The 22,621-nt window shown below is 34.3% G+C and overlaps 1 protein-coding gene across 7 annotated transcripts in view; it reads left to right on the forward strand.

Moving 5' to 3' along the window:
* LOC144957693 (ryanodine receptor-like) overlaps positions 1-22,621 on the forward strand; it is a 199,479-nt gene that overhangs the window by 71,942 nt on the left and 104,916 nt on the right. For 5 of the 7 annotated variants that reach the window (XM_078889091.1, XM_078889068.1, XM_078889059.1 and 2 more), the window contains 20 exons: positions 4,085-4,160; positions 4,887-4,999; positions 5,744-5,840; positions 6,830-6,923; positions 7,493-7,567; positions 7,787-7,943; positions 8,469-8,636; positions 9,650-9,771; positions 12,054-12,178; positions 13,020-13,084; positions 13,684-13,819; positions 15,522-15,623; positions 16,351-16,469; positions 17,145-17,278; positions 17,772-18,010; positions 19,552-19,735; positions 20,185-20,395; positions 21,439-21,543; positions 21,860-21,963; positions 22,531-22,614. In XM_078889091.1, coding sequence (XP_078745217.1) covers positions 4,085-4,160; positions 4,887-4,999; positions 5,744-5,840; positions 6,830-6,923; positions 7,493-7,567; positions 7,787-7,943; positions 8,469-8,636; positions 9,650-9,771; positions 12,054-12,178; positions 13,020-13,084; positions 13,684-13,819; positions 15,522-15,623; positions 16,351-16,469; positions 17,145-17,278; positions 17,772-18,010; positions 19,552-19,735; positions 20,185-20,395; positions 21,439-21,543; positions 21,860-21,963; positions 22,531-22,614 — 2,510 coding nt within the window. The remainder of the gene's footprint in view (positions 1-4,084; positions 4,161-4,886; positions 5,000-5,743; positions 5,841-6,829; positions 6,924-7,492; positions 7,568-7,786; positions 7,944-8,468; positions 8,637-9,649; positions 9,772-12,053; positions 12,179-13,019; positions 13,085-13,683; positions 13,820-15,521; positions 15,624-16,350; positions 16,470-17,144; positions 17,279-17,771; positions 18,011-19,551; positions 19,736-20,184; positions 20,396-21,438; positions 21,544-21,859; positions 21,964-22,530; positions 22,615-22,621) is intronic. The other 2 variants (XM_078889099.1, XM_078889106.1) reach the window with 1 other exon arrangement.

A 22,621-nucleotide genomic window follows, 5' to 3' on the forward strand; every position in this document is an offset into this window, starting at 1 on the left:
GCTTCCACGCAGTGATCTAACATTCTTGAATGTTTTCGGAGGGCAATGTCTGCTTTGCCTCCAAGCAGTGTTCCAACATTCTTGGATGTTTTTGGAATGCAATGTCTGCTTTGCCTCCAAGCCGTGATCCAGCATTCTTGGATGTTTTTTGGGGGTGCAATGTCTGCTTTGCTTCCACGCAGTGATCCAGCTTTCTTGGATGTCTTCGGAGTTAATGTCTGCTTTGCTTCCAAACAGTGATCCAACATTCTTGGATGTTTTCGGAGTGTAATGTCTGCTTTGCTTCCACGCAGTGATCTAACATTCTTGGATGTTTTCGTAGTGCAATGTCTGCTTTGCCTCCAAGCAGTGATCCAGCATTCTTGGATGTTTTCGGAGTGCAATGTCTGCTTTGCTTCCACGCAGTGATCCAGCTTTCTTGGATGTCTTCGGAGTTAATGTCTGCTTTGCTTCCACGCAGTGATCCAGCATTTTTTGATGTTTTTGGAGTGTAATGTCTGCATTGCCTCCATGCAGTGATCCAGCATTCTTGGATGTCTCGGAGTTAACAGCGTTGTCTATGTCGTAAAAAAATTGTAATATCGCCCAACAGACGTCATGTTTCATGCTACATGTTAAGTGTTGCTGTTGGCCTGGGACCTCTTGTAAAGCGCTTTGAACAAATTTAGTGATATTGAGCTTTATAAATGCTCTAGATTTTAATATTTTTTAGGTCACATATTATATTGATTAATTAAAATGAACCTCAACCAATAAAATCAAATCTATTTTTTTAAAATAAATAAATCAATAAAATCTATCTTGGGCTTCAGGTTTGAGACAGTTTGACACTATTTAGTAGCTCATTTTAATGAATCGATATTTAACGTAATAGTTATTTGGCCAAATCATGGGGGGGGGGGGGGACGGTTTTATCGCCGTACAACAGAACTATTTATGGCGTTATAGCTGTCAATTTGCCTGATACTGCATAAAAAAGACAGATTTCAAGTCTTGCTTAAGCAATTCTGCACCAATTGTTTTATTTATACACCCATATGTAGTCAGAAATTTAAAGTTTTACTTTTGGAGAGAGCTTTGGGAAGGGTAGAAAAAAAGGGGGGGATAGAGGGGGGGGGGGGGGGCGGAGTATTGTCTCTCAGCTCTTAGCAAGGAATTGATCAATGTGAGTATGAGTGCTTAAAGACTCAAAGAGGGAGTAAATGAATCATTATTGGTTCTCATAGTGGATCAATTTTTCTATAACTGAGTTAGAAAACGAATTATCATGTTGACGTCAACTCAAGGTCCAAAGTATGTTTTTAGTAATGCATTTTACATTATTGGTCACAAATGGTATCAATTTTATAAACTGATATGGTTTCACAGTTAGTTTTGTTGTGTTGTGTCCGTTACTATATTTCTAGTTTGTGTGTTGTAAAGCACTCGCTTCAGAAGCAAAGGGGCTAGTTTCAATCCCCGGTGCAGTCAAGAATTTTTCTGAGCCCGCTCTCAACCAGACGTGAATGAGTAGCTGGCGCAGTTAGATCTAGAGGAAAGTGCATTGTGATAGACTAACGTCCTGCTTAAAGGGTAGTAAGCAATTGCGGTTCAACTCTACATAAACCGATATGAACTCCGCCTCCGTGAAACTTTATAGTTCTGGAGAACTACTTTACTTTAAAACAAACAAGTTTTTACATGTTAATATTTTTATTTAAGCAACCCACTTAAGGTAACTTGATACGAGAGAATACGAGAGAGCTTTCCATTGCATGAGAATTATATCATTGTGGCTATGGCAGTTTATATGTGTACAGCAACCGATCACACTGCATCGGCCAGGTTATAATAATTGATTTGTTTGTGGATGCCTCTTGCCGTCTTTTGTTGTGGGAAGAAGACCTTGCCAGTGAATGGGTGGGTCGAGAGGAGGGAGTTAGGGAAAGGGTGGTGGGTTGGACGTTACAGAATGAGATAAGCAGACATGTGGAAATAGAAATTGGAAAATTGGGTTTCATTGAGATATAAATGGCGAGGGTGAAAAGATGCGTTTGAAAAGTAATTATAAAGAAATGGTGTCGGCGAAAAGAGATTTGCTCTACGCTCTTATCTTTTTAAATCGGAAAAAAGAGTATAGACCCGATAATCTCAAACATTGAGAAATGAAGTTACTTCAAGAGGTTACTTAAGTAAACTCATTCTGTCAACGAGAAAATAAGGGAGTAGTAGTAATAGTAGTAGTAGTAGTAGTAGTAGTAGTAGTAGTAGTAGTATAGTTGTTATAGGTAGTAGTAGTAGTGCGTTATGTAGAGTAGTAGTAGTAGTAGTAGTGAGTAGTAGTAGTTGTAGTAGTATGTAGTTAGTAGTGTAGTTAGTAAGTAGTAGTAAGTGTTAGTTGTTGTTGTTGTTGTAAAGATAGTAGTAGTAGTAAGTAGTAGTAGTAGTAGTAGTAGTAATAGTAGTAGTAGTAGTAGTAGTAGTAGTAGTAGTAGAAGAAGAAGAAGAAGAAGAAGAAGTAGTAGTAGTAGTAGTAGTAGTAGTAGTAGTAGTAGTAGTAGTAGTAGTTAGTAGTAGAAAGAAGAAGAAGAAGAAGAAGAAGAAGAAGAAGAAGTAGATGTAGTAGTAGGAGTAGTAGTAGAAGTGGTAGTATTAGTAGTAGTATTAGTAGTGGTAGTAGTAGTAGTTGTATTAGTAGTAGTAGTAGTAGTAGTAGTAGTAGTAGTAGTAGTAGTAGTAGTAGTAGTAGCAGTAGTGGTGGTAATATTGGTAATAGTAGTAGTAGTAGTAGTAGAAGTAGTAGTAGTAGTAGTAGTAGTAGTAGTAGTAGTAGTAGTAGTAGTAGTAGTAGTCGTCGTCGTCGTAGTAGTAGTAGTAGTAGTCGTCGTCGTCGTCGTCGTCGTCGTCGTAGTAGTAGTAGTGTAGTAGTAGTAGTAGTAGTAGTAGTAGTAGTGTGTAGTAGTAGTAGTAGTAGTAGTAGTAGTAGTGTAGTAGTAGTAGTAGTAAGTTGTAGTAGTAGTAGTAGTAGTAGTAGTAGTAGTGTAGTAGTAGTAGTAGTAGTAGTTGTTGTTGTTGTGTAGAATAGTAGTAGTAGTAGTAGTTAGTAGTAGTAGTAGTAGTAGTAGTAGTAGTAGTAGAAGAAGAAGAAGAAGAAGAAGAAGAAGAAGAAGAAGAAGAAGAAGAAGAAGAAGAAGATGATGATGATGAAGACGACGACGACGACGAAGAAGAAGGAGAAGGAGAAGTGATGCTAGGTTTTGTACTTGACTAAGACGTAGATGAGCACCTGATATAATACCGTTTTGAGGTGATGTCTTACATTTAGTTCTTCTTCTTCTTCTTCTTCTTCTTCTTCTTCTTCTTCTTCTTCTTCTTCTTCTTCTTCTTCTTCTTCTCCTCTTCTCCTCCTCCTCCTCCTCCTCCTCCTCCTCCTCCTCCTCCTCCCCCTTCTCCTCCTCCTCTTCTTCTTCTTCTTCTTCTTCTACTATTACTACTTCGTCTTCGTCTCATCGAAATCGTCGTCATCATTATCATCATCATCATCAGCGTTAATATACCATCATCATTATCACCAGTTACTGGCTTTGACATAATCTACCATTATCCACCATGGTCATCTACATAAAGAACATCGATAAATACCAGGTCCTTGTTGCCATTTACTACGTGGTATTCAAAACATAACACTAGTTCCGTTCTTGAACCATTTTCACAAGATTATCACGTAGATAAGTAACACTATTGCATTTATTGTGCTGGTCTTTGTGTTGCTTTTAATACATCGGTGGTCGGGAAAAGGTCATATTTGGATTTCGAATGTTCTTGTACGTTCTGAGACCCCATCTCCATCTTTGTATTTGAATTCTCATCATACTCTTTATATTAATGTTGGTATCTTTAATTGCAATTATGATGTACGAAAGTGGATATTCAACTCCATATTAAATAACCCGACAATCGATGATTTAATTGTACTATTGTGAAACGCTTTGAATATTGCATGATATCTGGAATGCGCATTATTTCTTGTCAATCAAAGTTTAAACACTCACTTTTTGTAAACATTTTCTGAAAACAATCTATTATTCTTGATTGAAATCCACAGTACTTGTCATGTCTGTCTACAAGCTCTTCCAACGACAAACTGGCCTTTGATGTAGGTTTGCAAGACACGGCTGTTGGTATGTAGTCTCCAAGATGATGCAAAACACATTATTGCTTTCTTAATTTAACTTTATAAGATCTGTCTTTTACAATAAGAAAAAATAGGAATCATGCACTGTGAAAATGAAAATCTGAAAAAGTGTGTATGATGATTTATTTTTTAAGCAAATGAAGAAGAAAATAATACAAGATGTTAAAAGATTCAAGAAAGGATAGATGGATTGGTTGATTGATTAATTACATTAAAACCAAATGAATGAATAAAAGAGGTAGTGCTAAAATATAATTTGTATTGTCCAGTGTTATATTGAATCGAAAAATCGAATTAGTCCTGATAAGGTTGCAAGCTTAAAAATTTAAGATTCTCAGAACCAAGACTAAAAGAGACAAAATTTGAAATTTTAAGATTTAAGAGAAAGTATAAAGGTCTAGAACACAGAATTTTAGGGAACCAACTTCAATAGTTTGGTCATTTAGATAAACAAAAAAAGACAACACGAGTGGCTAAGCAAGAATAATACCAATTAAAATTTAGCTTGAAATGATATTGGGATATTAGAAAAAGACAGAGGTGCTTTTGCTTGGAATCAAAGAAACTATGTTCGGGAAGAGATATTTGGGGCAGACGTATTGTATCCTGATAATAAATATAAGTAGGAAATAAAGAACTAGAAAAGAAAGTTAAATTATTTATGAACAATATTTCCTTTTTATATATACATTTAAATGAACTCTATTTTCAGGGGAGTCTTGCTGGTGGACGATACATCCTGCTTCAAAACAACGATCTGAAGGCGAAAAGGTCCGAGTGGGAGATGATCTCATTTTGGTCAGTGTGTCATCAGAACGTTATCTGGTAAGTAGGAAAACTTACAATCATCGGTCATCAGTAACATGTTTGGGACGTGGGTTCTATTTTCACCCATGAATGCTCTTATTTCAACTGCAGACCTCACCAAGACATCGGTAATAGAAATGCAATGCTTTTACTTTCTTGGTGAAAATGTTTTTTTTAAAACCCGATTCACATCATTTTTGATGCTCTTGTGTTGAAAATGATATCATTTCAATGAAACCCTGCCTGTATAGATGATTACGTTTTGAAAACTCAATGTTTAAAATAATCTAATACCATTACAAGTTTTACCCTGATAGACAGTACGAATTTACCGTGCACACACAATATTAATTGTTTATTAATATGACATAGCATAACATACCTATATAACATAACAAAAATAACATGGCTACATGCTTAGATTAGGATTGTATCCTTTATATGTGTTAAGTATGAAGAATACAAAGTAGTGAAACAATGACTACATTCTGAAATCATATCTAAGTAATACAAATCTCGATCAATGAAAGTTATTAAAACTACACAGAAATCAGGCAGTCTAATAGTATTCCGCAAACGACTATTATTTCAAAAACTCTTCTGATCAGACTTAAAGAGCGTTTTAAAAAACGATTTTCTGAAAGTTAAGTTCCGCTAAAATAGTCTGAAACCATATAAGGCACACGGCTCTCAAAATAAAGATCTTTTGATGACTTTTTTTTCATCCTCGCTATCTTTGCATATTTTTTTTTTGTTTCTTAGTACATAGGCAGCGGTGGCAGTGTTATAGCTTCCTTTCAACAAACATTGTGGACTGTTGTACCCATGTGTTCAGGTGCTGTCAGGCTAAAGACTCTAGGTAAGAAACTTTATCTTATTACTGACACAAGGAATTTTTGTCTAAAAAGATTACATTGGATTATATCTCATCTTATATTATAGTCTAGAACATAATAACATTATGATGATTGGTTTTGTATAATACCTATCTATTGAAGGGATGGGCTCGATTCACCCCCCCCCCCCCCCCAATTTAGAAAACAACAAACAGCAACGACAACGATAGTGATAGAATTGGAAATTAATGTGTTAGGTTTGGTACTGCTTTGTAATCCAGAGTCACGAATCTTGGCTTTGGCAAAGTCGAGAACCTTGGGAAAGGCTCTTTAATTCTCTCACCGTGCTCAGGTGTGAAACGAGTTCCTGGCCAGCGTTGTTACTGGCGTGATGTTTCATCCTAAAGAGATTCTTTTGGCTTTGGATTTATTTGAAAGCTCAAGATTTTAAAATTTAGATTCGGTATTGTGCAATGAATCGCCTATTTTGTTTTTACTTAGTGCGACAGTATTTGATCTCAAATATTGCCACTTTTTATAGAATGCTATTTAATCTCTATATAAATGAAAATTTTCTCTTTAATTAAAAATTTTAACTACCTTATGCACTGTATTCTCAAACCTCTTTTATTATATTTATTCATCATTTTCGTGATCTCGGTAATCTAGACTTATGGTTTCTCGCTTTCTAATAAATCAAGCAATATTGAATGTGGTCAGTGACTGAATGATGATATTGCATCATGGTTATCGGCAGAGATGGATATTATAAGAGTGTTAGTACAAAAAACGGACAATGAACTGGAAAAATTGGTCCCGTTTGCTTGCTAAAAATGAACTTTATATAAAGATGAATACCCATTTATTTTAGTTCATTCATTATTCATTCAGATATTATTTCATGTGAATTAAATCGAATTTTCCGTATTAATTAGCTATGTCAATTGTGGCTTTTTAAAAATCTTAGTCTTAATCTCTCACTGATATGTTGTCATTTTTTTTATAATGACAGGTTATGTATTTGGTGGGGACGTCCTTCGATTGTTCCATGGACATATGGACGAGTGCCTCGCTATACCTGAAGCTGGAAGTGAAAATGAGTTCAAGTAAATTTCTCTTCTTTCTTTCTATCTTTTTTTCTTTCTTTACGATATCTTAATCCTCGCTTGCGCTTTTAAGGTTCACAAGCCAGTATAGCCGTGTTTGTGATGGAACTGATTTCACAGCATATGAAACACAACAGATATCAATGACATTTGTGTTTTACTGTACGAGAGCTATTTAAGAGGATTATTTTTTTTATGTGCATTCTTCTTTTCTACAGTTAAAGCGCCCGGCAAAGGCTTATTATTATTATTATTATTATTATTATTATTATTATTATTATTATTATTATTATTATTATTATTATTATTATTATTATTATTATTATTATTATTATTATTATTTATTATTATTATTATTATTATTATTATTATTATTATTATTATTATTATTATTATTATTATTATTATTATCATTATTATTATTATTATTATTATTATTATTATTATTATTATTATTATTATTTCTAATGACGTTATGTATTAATATGTTTTCCTATCATAATTCATTGCTTGCATGCAGTTGTAAGTCGACATGCTAACGATAAAATGCTTCTTTTGTTTGTTTGTAGTTGTGTCATGTATGAGACGGGTGCTGTGACCAGTCATGCCAGATCATTGTGGCGATTGGAACACATAAGGACTAAGTAAGTTTTCTCCGTTGATGACTTTCATTCATTTATTCATTAAGTACAAAGAAATTTTCACAAGCTGTTTAAAAATATTATGAACATTAGATAAGATGAACATTACAAATAGTTACGATTTTAGGTCAGACAATGATAAACTATTTAAGAAAAGGGAAAAAATACTATTTAAAATGTATTTTGCTGATTGGTTCTAAATTTCAATATTTTACTCTCCAGGTGGGCTGGCGCTTTTATGGGTTGGGGTGATCAGTGCCGAATTCGTCATGTGACCTCAGGTCGATATCTTGCTGCTATGCCAGACAATTCTGTTGTCACCGTCCATAGACACAAAGCAGATGAAGCCACAACAGCATTCACTCTGGTTATGTCCAAGGTTAATATCATCGTATCTTCTATTTTTCTTTTCATATCTAGATTGAAAATGATTGCACAAAACACTTCAAAACATCACAGAAAAAAACTATCTAGACTATTTGGAAGCAGACACAAATGAAACATAAATACCTGATAATTGGACCATGATCAGACTAAACGAAGAAAAATGTGAGGAAAAAAATTCAAGAAAAGAAAGCAAAATGGCGGAATGAAAGACAAGCTTATTACGTTAATGCCTCTTTATATAACTATTTTTTTTCATTTTTCTTACTTCTTGTTTTGGTACATTATTATAAACCCTTTCAGTTATTTGACATTGCTAATGTAAGCTGCAAGATAACACTGAATCAAAATCTGAATCTAAAGATAATCTTTGAAAATATTGTATGCCTATGATGTTACGAAACTAAACCATACTATTCTTTCTCGTGTATTACAATAATACTGACGTTTCACAATTAATTTATGAGTAAGTATTTGGCCATTAAAACGAATGATTAATTTCTTCATTTCGAATCCCCAGGATGAGAAGAAGCAGTCAGATGCCCGGGAGGACGAAGGAATGGGTCATGCTGACATGAAATACGGTGACACCGTCGTCTACATACAACATACTGCCTCTGGCCTTTGGCTGTCATATCAAACTTTCGAAACCAAAAAGAGAGGAGTTGGTCGAGTGGAGGAGAAAAAAGTGAGGATGGGAGTTCAAATCTTAAATGAGCCCAACGACCAATCCTTGTGGAAAGTTTTATTTCCGAATCAATGTCAAAGGGCAAAACGTTTAATGATGATCTATTGCAAAGAATTTGTTTTAATGACAACTAGGGGCTGTTTTCATGAACGCGGACTAGCGCTTAGTCTCTGACTATCTTTGACTTTAGTCAATGACTTGGAAAAAAAAATCGGATTTCATGTGAGCTGACTAAGCAAGTCCGAGACTAAAATAACGGCACCTTCGGACTAAGTTTGGCCAAGTTTTAGTCATTTGCTGAAGCAAGACTTCATGCTTTAGTCTGAGACTAGTTACTAGTAGTGATTACGAATGACAGAGGCAAAAAGTGTCTTGTTGCCATTGACACTGGCTTTAAAAAACTATAAGACAAGTGCAGATCGTTGAAAGTACACATATTTGTGAGTAAAAACTAAAAAAAAACAACAAAACTGAATCCATCGACTCGTGAGTTGAGAGTGAAAGAGACTCCGAAATCGAAGGGTTTGCGTCAAAGAACAAGCCCCCAAAAAATGATTAGAAAGTATAGTGGAGACAAAAGTTATTCTGTTGGCATTGTATTATCTGACTGAAATAATATAATTGACCAGAACACACTTTCTCTTTTGTTTGTTTATTTGTTGTTGTTGTTTTGTTGTTTGTTTTTTTTTGGTTCAATTTCTTTGAGTCTCAATGAAACTTCCATTGGCCTAAATATAGAATTAACAGTCGACGATGGAGATAATTGCAATCTTTAACAGTCGACAGTCAATATCACGTGCTTTACCACATGTGTTGCTAATTTCCTCTTTAGAAATCTTTTGCGTTTAAAGTTTGAAGGAAGTAGAATAAGCGGTTACTTATAAATTGTAGATTGAATTAAGGCAATTTTATTTTACAATGATTAATCTTAGCTGTCACCCTTTATTTCCTTAGAAAAGAGTTCAATGATACAAATATTTCAATGAATCCTTCAATTCATCAATACATTCCAGGCAATCATGATGGTCGAAGGTCATATGGATGACGGATTGACATTCTCTCGTGCACAAGAAGAAGAGTCTCGTTCAGCTCGTGTTATTCGCAAATGCCAGAGTCTTTTTAACAGGTTCACAAAGTAGGTTTAGGAATGTAGTTTGCTTGTGCTACTAATATCCTAATGCTTTTAAATCCATCTCCTTCAGTCTCTGTTTTTCCTCAGTGATGTTTGTTTCAATTTGCTACTATAAATGATAAACTGTTTGAATATTGATTTAAGTATAATGACTTTCATTCCTTTTATAGTTTTCTGATTTGTACTTTGTTTTGAGAGTTATAATATTTTAAAGAGTGACTCTTTTTTTAACTTTAAGTAAGCTATGCTTGATTTTACACATGGCTTTTAGATTCAAAAGTGCAATTTCCAGAATAATACTTGACTTGATTTCTTTAAAATATCCGCTCTTTTTTGTTCAGTAAGGTTTAAACGTTTCGTTCAATACAGAGGTATACACATTTTGGCATGCTTTTTACTATTTTCCTTTTCACTAAATATTTTCTTTAATCTCGACCGTAGTTTTGACCCATTGCCTAATCAATTGCTTATTCCTATTTTAGATGATTATTCCCCAATCAATGACAATCTCATATGTGATGTTTGAAGAAAGAGACATAAAATTAACAGATTAACTTAATTATTTATCACCTGAACTTTGTTCTCATATATATCATTTGTTATATGCATTGAGTACACGTAAAGACATCGGATATGAAAGAAACAGACAATATTACATGTTATTCTAACATCTGTATATAACTACTTCATCGCGTAATTAAGTAAAATAAAAATCTCGGAAGCATGTTGCATGATTGGTGATCGTAGACAATTGAAAAAATATAATTCACACGGACGCTTTTTTATCAATACATTTTAATTTCTAAACCTTTGATTTGTTTTGCAATATAGAAAAAACAAAATTCATAACATTCTAAATGGTATCTATTTCTAAACCAGAGGTAGTTTTGATCACATGGTATTTAATCGTATCTAGCAGCATATGCTTAACATAATATAAATCGTATTTTAGAACCTCTTAACTAGTACTAGATGCTATGCAAAGTCCCTGCCAAGTCATGAACCGCTTTTTGCACTTGAAAGTTCTCATTGAGAAACTAGGAAGCAGCCGCAGGTGTAAGATAAAAAAACACCCCAAAAATCCGTCTACCTCTACTGGAGATCGAAACTCAAAAGGTCAGAGGTAGACTGATGTTTTGGGATGTTTTTTTCTTGTATTTTTCTTTCTTACTTTTTTCAGACACCTTTCATAAGACTTATTCAGATTTATATCAAAGTTCACATTGTTTTTTAAAAGTTTTATTTAATTTGATATGAAACGTCAAAATCACTATAGCACATTTAAGAAATATTTTGTATTATTTATTGATTGTTAAAGAGAGATAATAAATCCTTTTTAAAGTGAGAAATATCTAGATGAAGCCTTTCAATATTTGTTCAATCAAAATCTGACTATGTATAATTTCTGTTAACGTCAGACGTTTATTTGATATATTATCTATATTCTCTCCTGGAATGCCAAGGCCATGGTATTTGATTATGCCGAAGGACGTAATGTTTAAATATGTGTATTTCATAAAGTTTAAGATGAGTTTATTCGGATTTCAATATTAACGAAATGGATATGGAGCTTTATGGCGCAGTATTGGTCTTTATTTGATACGAAGTCCATATGATTCTATCAGTATAAGGAACCGTACATGAATAGGTTGTTGGTATTTACGAAAGGCTTTAATTTTTATTCATCACTCTTAATCGTAACTCAAAGGTTTTGAAATAAAAAAAAAGTATTTACGACTTAAGTTATTTCTTATATTATGCATGTAAATAAAGGGTGAGAACTTAAATCCTCGTGCGGCTATGTGGTCTTCTGGTATGACACTCGCTTTCGGATCGGAAGGTCCTGGGTTCGAGCCTCTCTCGGCACATAGTTGAGTCCTTGGAAAAGGCTCTTTTCTCACATTCTCTCACCGCACTCAGGTGTAAAATGAGTACCTGGCCGTTAACAGCGTTGTCTCTGTCCGACAAATTGTAATATCGCCTAACAGGTCTTGTCCTACATGTTACGTGTTGCTGTTGACAGTGGACCCCTTGTTAAGCGCTTTGAGCACGTTTAGCGGATATTGCGCTATATAAAAGCTCAAATTTAAGCTCAAATTTTAAATCCTCGATGTCAATACATTTGAATTGGTTCACTTTAATAAGAAATATAAAGGGTCATAATGAAGATAAGCATTTTAACAAGTATAATAATTCTTTATTTGAGCTCATGGAAGATATATATAATTAATAACATTTGATTACAAAAGTTAATCGTATCTCTTTGATAACGGTTATTCTTACAGAGCCTTAGAATCATTGAAAGTCGAAGGCAGGAACAGTCCAAACTGGTCGAGAATCAGCTTATCTGAAGTAATCAAGTGCCTCGAGGATCTCATCGACTACTTCTCACAACCAGGCGATGACGAAGGTCTTTAACATTTTTATATCTTACTTAATGTTTGTGTTTGACATGAATTATGCATTGATGGTTCTATAAAAAATAAGAGTGAATGGAGCACGAATTTCATTCAAAGAATTACGAGGAGAATTAGGCAACTGTGATTCTTTATATTCTATATCATTCTTTTAAAAGCCTCTTTTTATTTTAAAGTTTACATTGTTTTACTTATCTTGTATCCCAAAAAGAATTTCGTTTATCCTAAAGATTAAACATCAGTTAGTTAATTCATTCCAAACACATTTTATCTGACACCTGGTTGAGGAGTTGTCACAATGAATTCTACCACATTACAGACGCAAAAGAAAGGGAGAAAAAGAAAAGAAATAAAACAAAAACAAAAACAAAACAACAAAAAAGAGCGAAAACAAAACTGTATCGACACTGCAAACATGTGTATTTCGCATAATAGGAGGTCGAATAAAAACGATTTTAAAAGTTTGCAGATCAAGTAAGAGCATTTTGTAAATTTTATAGCTGCTTAGTTCGTTTGCCATGGTGAAGGATTTCAATTTATATTTTTTTGGCGATATTTGAGTTCTGGAAATTCAACACATTTGTAGAAAATATATCTAATTGTATTTTAAGAGTTGCATGACACCAACCAATTACATTTTGTTGTGTGAAAAGTACCATGATCAGGAAAAGGTTGTAAAGGGAAGAAAACATGAAATATTGGCTGTAATGAGATACCAACATGTTATACTGTTAACATCAAGGTTCTGCATTTGATTATCATTACTGCTTATCTTACTTGATTTTTTGCTACATCCCTGAAAAATGACTTGTTCTGTACAATTTTCTTTAACAGAGCATGAGGAAAAACAGAATAAATTAAAAGCCCTGCGAAATAGACAAGACTTGTTCCAGGAGGAGGTAAGGATTCGGACATTCACTTTTGCTACTTTTTTGCCCAGCTGATCTTCAACTTTTTGTATGTGCAGTATATACTTATGAAGCAAAAAAAACCCCAAACGAACAAACAAGAACAAAAAAAAAACAAAACAAACAAACATTGTTTCATAATTGGTATTCTTTCAAATTGTGTTTTTGAGGGTTGGGGTAGCTGAGTGGTCAAATCATTTTACTATGACCCGGGGTTTGAGCACAGCTTCAAGCTCTTCAATTTTTTAATATTTTTTATTTGGGGGGGGGGGGGGCTAGATTATTAATCTCCAATTTGCTATTTTGGACAACAGGTATGTTTCTTGCTGCCATCAAGACATTTGAATGATCGATTGTACAGGATCTTTCTACATCAAAAATAGAATAATCTTCAAGCAAACTACATCGTCATCTATTCTTTAATCAAGATGATGCTTGTATTTTGAAATTTATCAGTCAATTAATCTGTTTGTTGAATTTTAAAGATTAATCTATTGGATTTTTTACAAAATATTACTCCCAATTAAGTTTTATGAATGACTTGTTTTAGACAAACCGTAGGTAATAAATTCATATTGTTTTAATTTCAGGGCATGATTGCACTCATACTGGAAACAATTGACAAGTTTAGTTCATACAAAAGCAAGCGACAGTTTGCCCACTATGCAGGAGAAGAGGCAGCTGGAAAATGGGATGATATCTCAAGCTACCTATATCTTTTACTGGGTAAAAATAAAACCAATCCTTGTTTGCAATGAATACACCTTTGATTGTGTTTATGAATAACTCAAGTTATGATATGACATCAGAATAGGCCAATAAATAATATGAATCATGTTTGAAGTATGGATTATGAAAGGGGAGGACCAATGTGTCGAAGTGGATAAAGCATTGTTATTAACCTGGGCCCGTTTTTACGAACGAGGACTAGATTTAGTAATTTACTAGTCTAGTAAATGACTAGCAAGCGAAGTAAGTATCTAAAAATCGGATTTCATGAACGCTTTCTAGTCTCGGACTACCTAGTCACTTGCCTAGAAGTGGGCAATGTAAGGACGGCGCTTACTTCGGCTATTGTGTGCGGGTAACATCACCTCTCTACTATATGAAAATAGGAAAGATAGACACGCCTTCATATTTACAACGCAAACGATTTCCAAACTGGAAATTAGTAAAACACGTGATATAGACTGTCGACTGTTATAGACTGAAATGATGTCCATCGTCGACTGTCAATTCTATATTTAGAACAGTGGCAGTTTCATCGAGCCAACCGAATACCGAGATTGAAACTCAAAGAAATTTAACCAAAACAACAAATAATTACGCAAAAGAGAAAGTGTATTCTGATTAATCACATTACTTCAGTCAATTGCAATGTCAACAGAATAACTTTGTCTTCACTATACTTTCTAATTATTTTTCTTTTGGTTGTTCTTTGACGCAAACCCTTCGATTTCGCAGCCTCTTGTTCACTCTCATTGAAAGTCTCAACTCCGAGCCAATAGATTCATTTTTTTTTTTTTTTAGTTTTTACTCACAAAAATGAGTACTTTCGACGAGCTGCACTTATCTTATAGTTTTTTAAAGCCAGTGTCAATGGCAACAGGACACTTATTGCCTCTATCATTCGTAACCGACGTATTTTCTTTCCGAAGCGAAGCGCACTCAATCTAAAAATAGCTGCTATCTTGTTAACGTTATGACGCCACTTAGTAACTAGACTCAGACGAAATCATGAAGTCTTGCTTCGGCAAATGACTAAAACTTAGTCCGAATGTGTCGTGATTTTAGTCCCGGACTTGCTTACATGAAATCCGATTTTTTCAAGTCATTGATTAAAGTAAGAGATATTCAGAGACTAGGCGTTATTCCGCGTTCATAAAAACGGGCCCAGGAGTGTTTTGAGTTAGAGCCCCACATTTTTACTTTTGTTTTTTCTCTAAGTCAGAAACATAAATACCCACTCTGCTTTCTTTGGTTATGACTACTGTTGTCATTAAAATGTGTCATATTGACCATCTACATTACATTTCGGGCTCGTTTTTTGGGGTGGCACCTTAGTTTGCTGTTTGGAGGGCTGAATATTGTTTCGAAATTGTTATCCTAACTGTTTTGAAATGATCGGGCAGCTGATATTTTTTGAAAATCTTTATTCATTACATCTGAGAATTACAAAATGGTCTAGTCGTAAATATTAATTAGGATCTCTCTAACTAACGGACAAACGTTAAAATAATATCCTTTAAAATGGTTCTAGGGGACAAATAGGCATTTACTCATTATATCAATATCGTATATATATTTTTTCAATGTAATTGATACATTAAAAAATATTAAATTCGATTCTTATTTTCTTTTGTTGTTTGAAATTTAATGTTTGCAATTTTCATATTGAGGCTAATTTGCTAATTACTTATGTGTCCAGCCGCAATGATTCGTGGAAACAGAGCCAACTGTTGCCAGTTTGCCCATTCATATCGATTGGATTGGCTCGTCAACAGGCTTGAGAGTCAACAGTCTTCCAAAGGTGAGTTGTTGTTGGATTTGTCTATATTGGCATGAAATCAATATATCTAGCAGCACTTCAGAATATTTGGATCAATATTAGACGGATATATATATATTTATATCTACACCAGTAGATAGACTAGAAGATCAATGATACCTCGTGGAAGAGTCTCATCTTTATTGCTAATTTAATTTATGATATTTAGGATATTGATGCATCTATGTACCCAAGAACAAAGTTTAGGTTTATTGCATAATGTGTTAGTTTCTCTACATATGAACAAATTAGAACTACAAAAGATAACATTTATAAGACAGACCTTAATACTTTGTATCAATGAAAAAAAAGAGAACTGAATTTCATCCTGATGGATGCCAAGTATTGCAAATGACAAATAAGGCTCTCTGAATAAAGTGTGTTTATAACAATGTCATCCATGGCAGAATTATAAAAGAAATCAAAGATACAAAACATCAAGAAATTGCAATTAATTGCAAACTTTAATAGACTGCTCAAAATGAATATGTATCTTGTCAACCATTTATGTAATCTTACCCCAATCATCCAATTTTATGTCAAATACAACATTTATATAAGATGTCGAGAAAGGGGAAACCCAATTCATTTACATTATTTGTCTTTGTCTATTGAACTGGGGCTTACTGTCAACATTTAAGGTCGAGTTATCAGAAATGTGATTGCGTTATGTTAATTTTTTCTATGATTGTATTTGTTTTCCTCATAGGTGTACTTGATGTGCTCCACTGTGTATTGATTGACAGTCCTGAAGCATTGAATATGATCAAAGAAAGGCACATCATTACAATCATCTCTCTCATTGACAAGCATGGCCGTGATCCAAAGGTAGAGAGACGTGATTAATTGTTATTAAGTATTTATTTTGGCATCTATGACGCCTTGCAGTTCGGTGTCTCTTCTTGTAATAAATGTCACGCAATATTAAGCATTAGGATTGTCTGGCTGGTCGGCAATGATCACACTATTCTGATCCAGGATGAGATATAGACATTACCTTACCTGGTTGTTGGTAAAGACTACTAGAACAGAAAGAACGTCAAACAAGTAGCCTCTACTTTATAAAATGGAAAATTGACCCCAAATGACTTTATTTATTTATTAATTTTACTTAGGAATAGTAATAATGATAATAATAATAATAATAATAATAATAATAATAATAATAATAATAATAATAATAATGAATAATAATAATAATAATAATAATAAATAAAGAGAAGAAGAAGAAGAAGAAGAAGAAGAAGAAGAAGAAGAGAAGAAGAAGAAGAAGAAGAAGAAGAAGAAGAAGAAGAAGAAGAAGAAGAAGAAAGAAAGAAAGAAAGAAAGAAAGAAAGAAAGAAAGAGATAACATTCTAGAGATTTTCTTGACATTTACAAACAAAGAATCATAATAAAATTGACAAATATACATTTTAAACTATTTACATCTAAGGATTAGGTTCAGATTTCAGATTGACATTCATGCCTATTATCTAAAACTAAAGTATAATACATTTCCAGGTTTTGGATGTATTGAGGTCACTCTGCGTTGGAAATAATGTGGCCGTCAGAACCAATCAAAACCTCATCTGTGACAATTTGTTGCCCGGTCGGGATTTGCTGCTACAGACAAAACTGATTGACCTAGTCACAAGGTAATACATATATACCTTTAATTGCATGATATTCTTTTGCATGTGTATGTGTCTGTGTGTGTGTGTGGGTGTCTGTGAGATATATATATATATATATATATATATATATATATATATATATATATATATATATATATCTCGAGCCTCTTTACTCACATGTACTCAGGTGTAAAATGAGTACCTGGCCGTTAACAGCATTGTCTCTGTCCGAAAAAGATTGTAATTATCGCCTAACAGGCATCCTTCATGTTAAGTGTTCCTGTTGGCAAGGGACCCCTTGTAAAGCGCTTTGAGTACGTTTAGTGGATATTGCGCTATTAAAAGCTCAATTTAAAGTATAAAAGTTTAATTTAATTTTACATTTTGTTAGAAAAGAATTAAAGAAATAGAAATAAGCATTAAAAAGTTAAACAATACTTACTTCTAAAGAGTTATTCAACTTTAAAAGCTTGTTTTTCTGGGGAAAAACATTACTCTCTCGCTATATCTCCAGTATGAGACCCAACTTGTTCGCCGGCATCAAACAGGGATCTGCCATGTATTGTAAATGGTACTTTGAAGTGATGGTGATCCACTCAGAGGCCAAGACACATCTGTCCCCGGTGCTCCGTATTGGATGGGCTAACACTTCCGGTTTTGTCCCTTACCCAGGTGGAGGGGAGCAATGGGGTGCAAATGGCTGCGGAGACAATCTGTTCTCTTACGGCTTTGATGGGCAAAATCTATGGACGGGTAAGGATTAATACGATCTTCTTTTCTGTGTCACATCTTCATTCTTTTGCAATGTCGTCTTTATTAGTCTTGTAGGCAAGGTCGATATGACATTTTCTGTAATATGTTAATGCAGTTCTTCCTTATACACCATGCTCATTTATATCGCATATTCCATTAATGACATTGTTAACTCTTGCACCGCGGTCTATGTAATTTACAATGCATTTATGACACATGGAGAGTCATATGGGAGGAAATATCCATTTCAATCAGGACAGGTTTTCTATAAGTTCCAGCATACTTACAATATCTATCACACTGTCTATATGAACTCCAGCACGGTTTCCTCGAACTCCTTGGGACATGCAAAAACGTTCGAGGAAACCGTGCCTTGTCATAACAAAGTGATAGGGAAGGGAGGAGGTGGCAGTGTGGCTCAGTGCAATGAACTTTGCTACGCACCCGTAAGATACCTAGTTCAAATATCTATCGCGTTATGTGTCCTTAGGCAAGCCACCTCTCCTTAGCTCAATTTGCCGCGCTGCGCTGCGGCTGACACCTGGGTTATTCCAGTCTTCCTTTGAAATATACCCTAAGACAAATTTCCGTTTGAGGTTAAAAAAATAAATAGGGAACTTCATTATTTATTTAATTTATTGATAGTTGTGGGAGATAACTTTATACATGACATTTTACAAACTGTTGGTGTAATGTGCGTATGTGTGTGTATGTATCTATGTGTGTGTGTGTGTGTGTGTGTGTGTGTAGGGGGGTGGGTTATCACAATATTTATTCACCGTCAATGTCAGTCATTAGCAAATCAGGCCGCGTGGCATTGAAATTAGAACGAATGGCGAAGTGATAGAAATAAGCAGAGAGGTGTCGTTAACCGAATCGACGATGGAGTGTGTGAGAGGCTGTGTGTGTGTGTGTGCGCGCACGCGCGCATGTGTGTGAACGAGTTCGAGGAAACAGTGGTCGAGGAAAACGTGCTGGAGTGTGATTAAGATTCCATTCGCTCCTGAATTGAGTGTGTGAAAACAACAACAACAACAAAAAAAAACAACAACAAACAAACAAGCAGAGTACTGAGACAAATCTGCTGGCCAGTTGATGTCCTCTTTCTTGATCTTTTCAAAAGACGAGAATCGTTAAGAATTCTGAATAATCTCAGATGAATGAAATTCTTTGAATATTGTAGTTGTCCTGATGTGTCCAAATGATCATATGACAGAGGCTTGACGTTTTTTTGCATTTAGAGGGTTTTTTAAAAAATGTCATAAAAATATATTTATGTTTGTTTTATTTTGCATGTCTGCAGTGTTTTTTTTTAAAAGTCTTTAGCGATAAATTTTCTCACGAGTAAGTCATGTATAGCGTGATAAATAGTTTGAAGACTAAGAAAACTTGAATGATTTCATTTTAAAGATCTGAAAAAAGTATTTGTATGAAACAGTGCCAGCCAAAGCAAGAAATAAAAATACAAGAAAAACACCATGCCAAAAAATCAGTTATCTGGACTGGGGAATTTCTTGAAATCTCTCCCTTGAATATTTCAGGAGGAAAACCCAAATTAGTACGTAATACCCCGTTCCAGAAAGGAGACATAGTCGGATGTGCCTTGGACCTAACCGTACCTCAGATCATTTTCTCTGTCAACGGGACCAGAGTGCCTGGATTCTTCAAGGATTTCAACACAGAGGGAATGTTCTTCCCTGTTATCAGTCTGTCAGCCGGTAGTAGGTGGGTGAATTCTCTTTTTTAAAAGACAGAATAATAAGGAGTCATTTCATTAGGGATCCAAATGATTATGAGTATTTGTTTTTTGTTAATTATTTAAAACGTTGAAAGTTTCTGTGGTTAATCTCCAGTATTTTCACTCCTCAAGGAAATGACACCGTAGTATATTTGATCTGAGAGGAGATGTGTCATTATACCTTTGCCTTTTTAAATAGTTAAATCAAACAATAAAGTGGACCATTTATTATCTAGTGCTTATTGCAGGCTTTTTTTTAACACTGACAATGAATTATCTACACCAATTTAGATTTTAGCAGCTTTTAATTGCAGTCATTGATATCATGAAAACTTTTAGACAATTATGATACACGTTTAATTCAGAGATCAAAATTAAGTAGGTCTATATAATTTTATCTAAATGTACCAATTCCTGTTTTTCCATCTAACTAAAGCTGTCGATTTGTATTTGGAGGAGAGAATGGACGTCTCAAGTTTGGACCTCCAAGTGAACACTCTCCCATCATTGAATCCCTACATCCAAAGGAGAAGCTTAAGATCGAGCCTTGTTTTTACTTTGGAGAGAATGATAAAAATATTATCAGTGGTCCCACCGAGATGTGTGACTATCAACCGTTTGTACCAAATCCTGTTACAACTTCACATGTATGTATCATCTCAAATAATAAAAATGTTGCTTTTTCATCTTTAACATAAATTTATAAAGTTTATTTATACGGGTTTACCATGCTCAATGCGCTTCATAATGCTCCACTTGGCCACATGGAACTAACACCCCATTTCACACGGTAAAGTCTTTTGTTAGCTGTGCTCTTTGTACTCTTACAATTTCCGTCACTGCCTATAGTCCGATAATCATTCATACATGAGTTGAATGAGGTATTGTGTGCAATGTGCCTTATTCAATATTGTTTGCGTTTGTTACAATCTGGGACACTGTACTGCCGAGGCCCCAGTGCCATCTAAGTGAAACACATGTTACTTTTTTTTTTGCATAAACATTTTTTTAAATGACAAAAGTTCATAAACTCAGAAAAATTCAGGGATATTGAACATAGTCAATGGCTGAATCTTGACAATGGTTGCCAAACTCTTGTCACTTTAGACACGTTGCTCTTTTCAACCTAGGTGTAAATGAGTGCCTGACTTTCTATCTAAATGCGACGTCCTCTGTATGCAAAGGAAAGTAGATTTATATGAACTGTTAGAGGAAAAAATAAGTATAGTAAAGTTCATTATACACAATGGAATTGAAAAAATGTCTTACTGATTGACTTTAGATTTTAAGTCTACAATCGATGTTGCCTTCTCTGATGTCATCAATTTAGTTATGTAGTTATTCTTAAGTTGTACATCTTCTGCTTTGGTTCATAAGTGTTCCCGGTCACAGATAGTATAAAGTTAACGTGCTCCTAACGATATAGTTGTTGAATGGAATCGCCATTATATCCAACTGTATATCCAAGATGTGCATATTAGGTTTTTTTCATGGAGATTTCTACGGCAAACCCAACTCATTTTTTTTCAAGAACATCACAATAATATTATTCATTTATATGAAAACAGCAAAAACATTTCATGCTGCTTTATTTAAGTTTTTTTTTTAAATTTGTGCTTTAAGTATCAATGTGGAGTGATTTCAGGCGCTGGTTATATGTTTGAAATCCATCGAAATTAAATATCCTCAGATCCAGTTGCCAGCTTACATAGAAAATGTCCGAGACAAACTAGCTGAAAATCTCCATGAGATGTGGGCCATGAACAAAATTGACCAAGGATGGACATATGGGGAGGTAAATTGTGATATTATTGATATAGGCGTTGTTTAATTTTTTATAACCATCATAATATCATCATCATCATCATCATAATTACCATTTTCAACAACAGAAACCGCGTCAATATAATCAGCGTAATAATTGTCAACTATCATCATGATGATCATTACAAACCTATGCCCATTGCTTCTACCTTCACAATTAACTTCCACTACAACAACACCACCATTTTTACATGAAATAATTTTCTTATATTAAAAGAAATCGAACCTCTATATATTATATAATTTGGTGTAAGTTATTATCATCATCATTCGTGTTCACCTTACAGAACAGAGATTTGGACAGGAAAATAAACCCGTCCATCACTTCTTTTGACAAACTTCCAATGACCGACAAGAAGTACATGATTACAGTTGCCTATGAAACTCTGAGGTCAGTTCTGTACTCTTAACGTTTTGTTACACAGTAATTTACCATTTCCATTCAGAAAAGAGCGCTGCAACTTTGCCATCACTGCTTTTTATGGGGTAACAGTCAATATCTTGATGACAGCTAACCATAAACTGATATTTAGATTTCCTTCTGAAATCTTTAACTTGATATAGATAGTATGCGCTTGACTAAGAAACTCACAACATTGTCATCCGGAAGATTAACGGACCAACATACAAAACTGTCGTTATAGTCTGGTTAATACAGTTTAGTGAGAATTACTCATAAACGCGGATCTCAAAAAAAAAGCAATAACAAAGACCTGAGCGACGTCAATTTCATAATATCTATATCGATCGATTGAAATGATCATTTACTTTAAGAAAGACATCCAACCCCTTTTACTCATTTTGCGGTCGCAGTGCTGGGTTATTTTCAAAATAAATCCCAAAGAAAAATTTCCTCTAAGAATAAATAAATATAATTTTATTCATTTAATGATGCTCTCAAATAATTGGAAATTAATGAACAAAGCCTATTTCATTGATACCTTTTCTTTCATGTCAGAACACTTCTGGTGTTGGGCTATCACATCACAGTCAAGCACGGAGAGGAACAAAATCGTCTGAAGATGATTAAGCTTGGAAACAAGTAACAA

Source organism: Berghia stephanieae, chromosome 1 (assembly GCF_034508935.2).
Source record: "Berghia stephanieae isolate SIO BIC M18660-M18661 chromosome 1, UCSD_Bste_1.3, whole genome shotgun sequence".
NCBI lineage: Eukaryota > Metazoa > Mollusca > Gastropoda > Nudibranchia > Aeolidiidae > Berghia > Berghia stephanieae.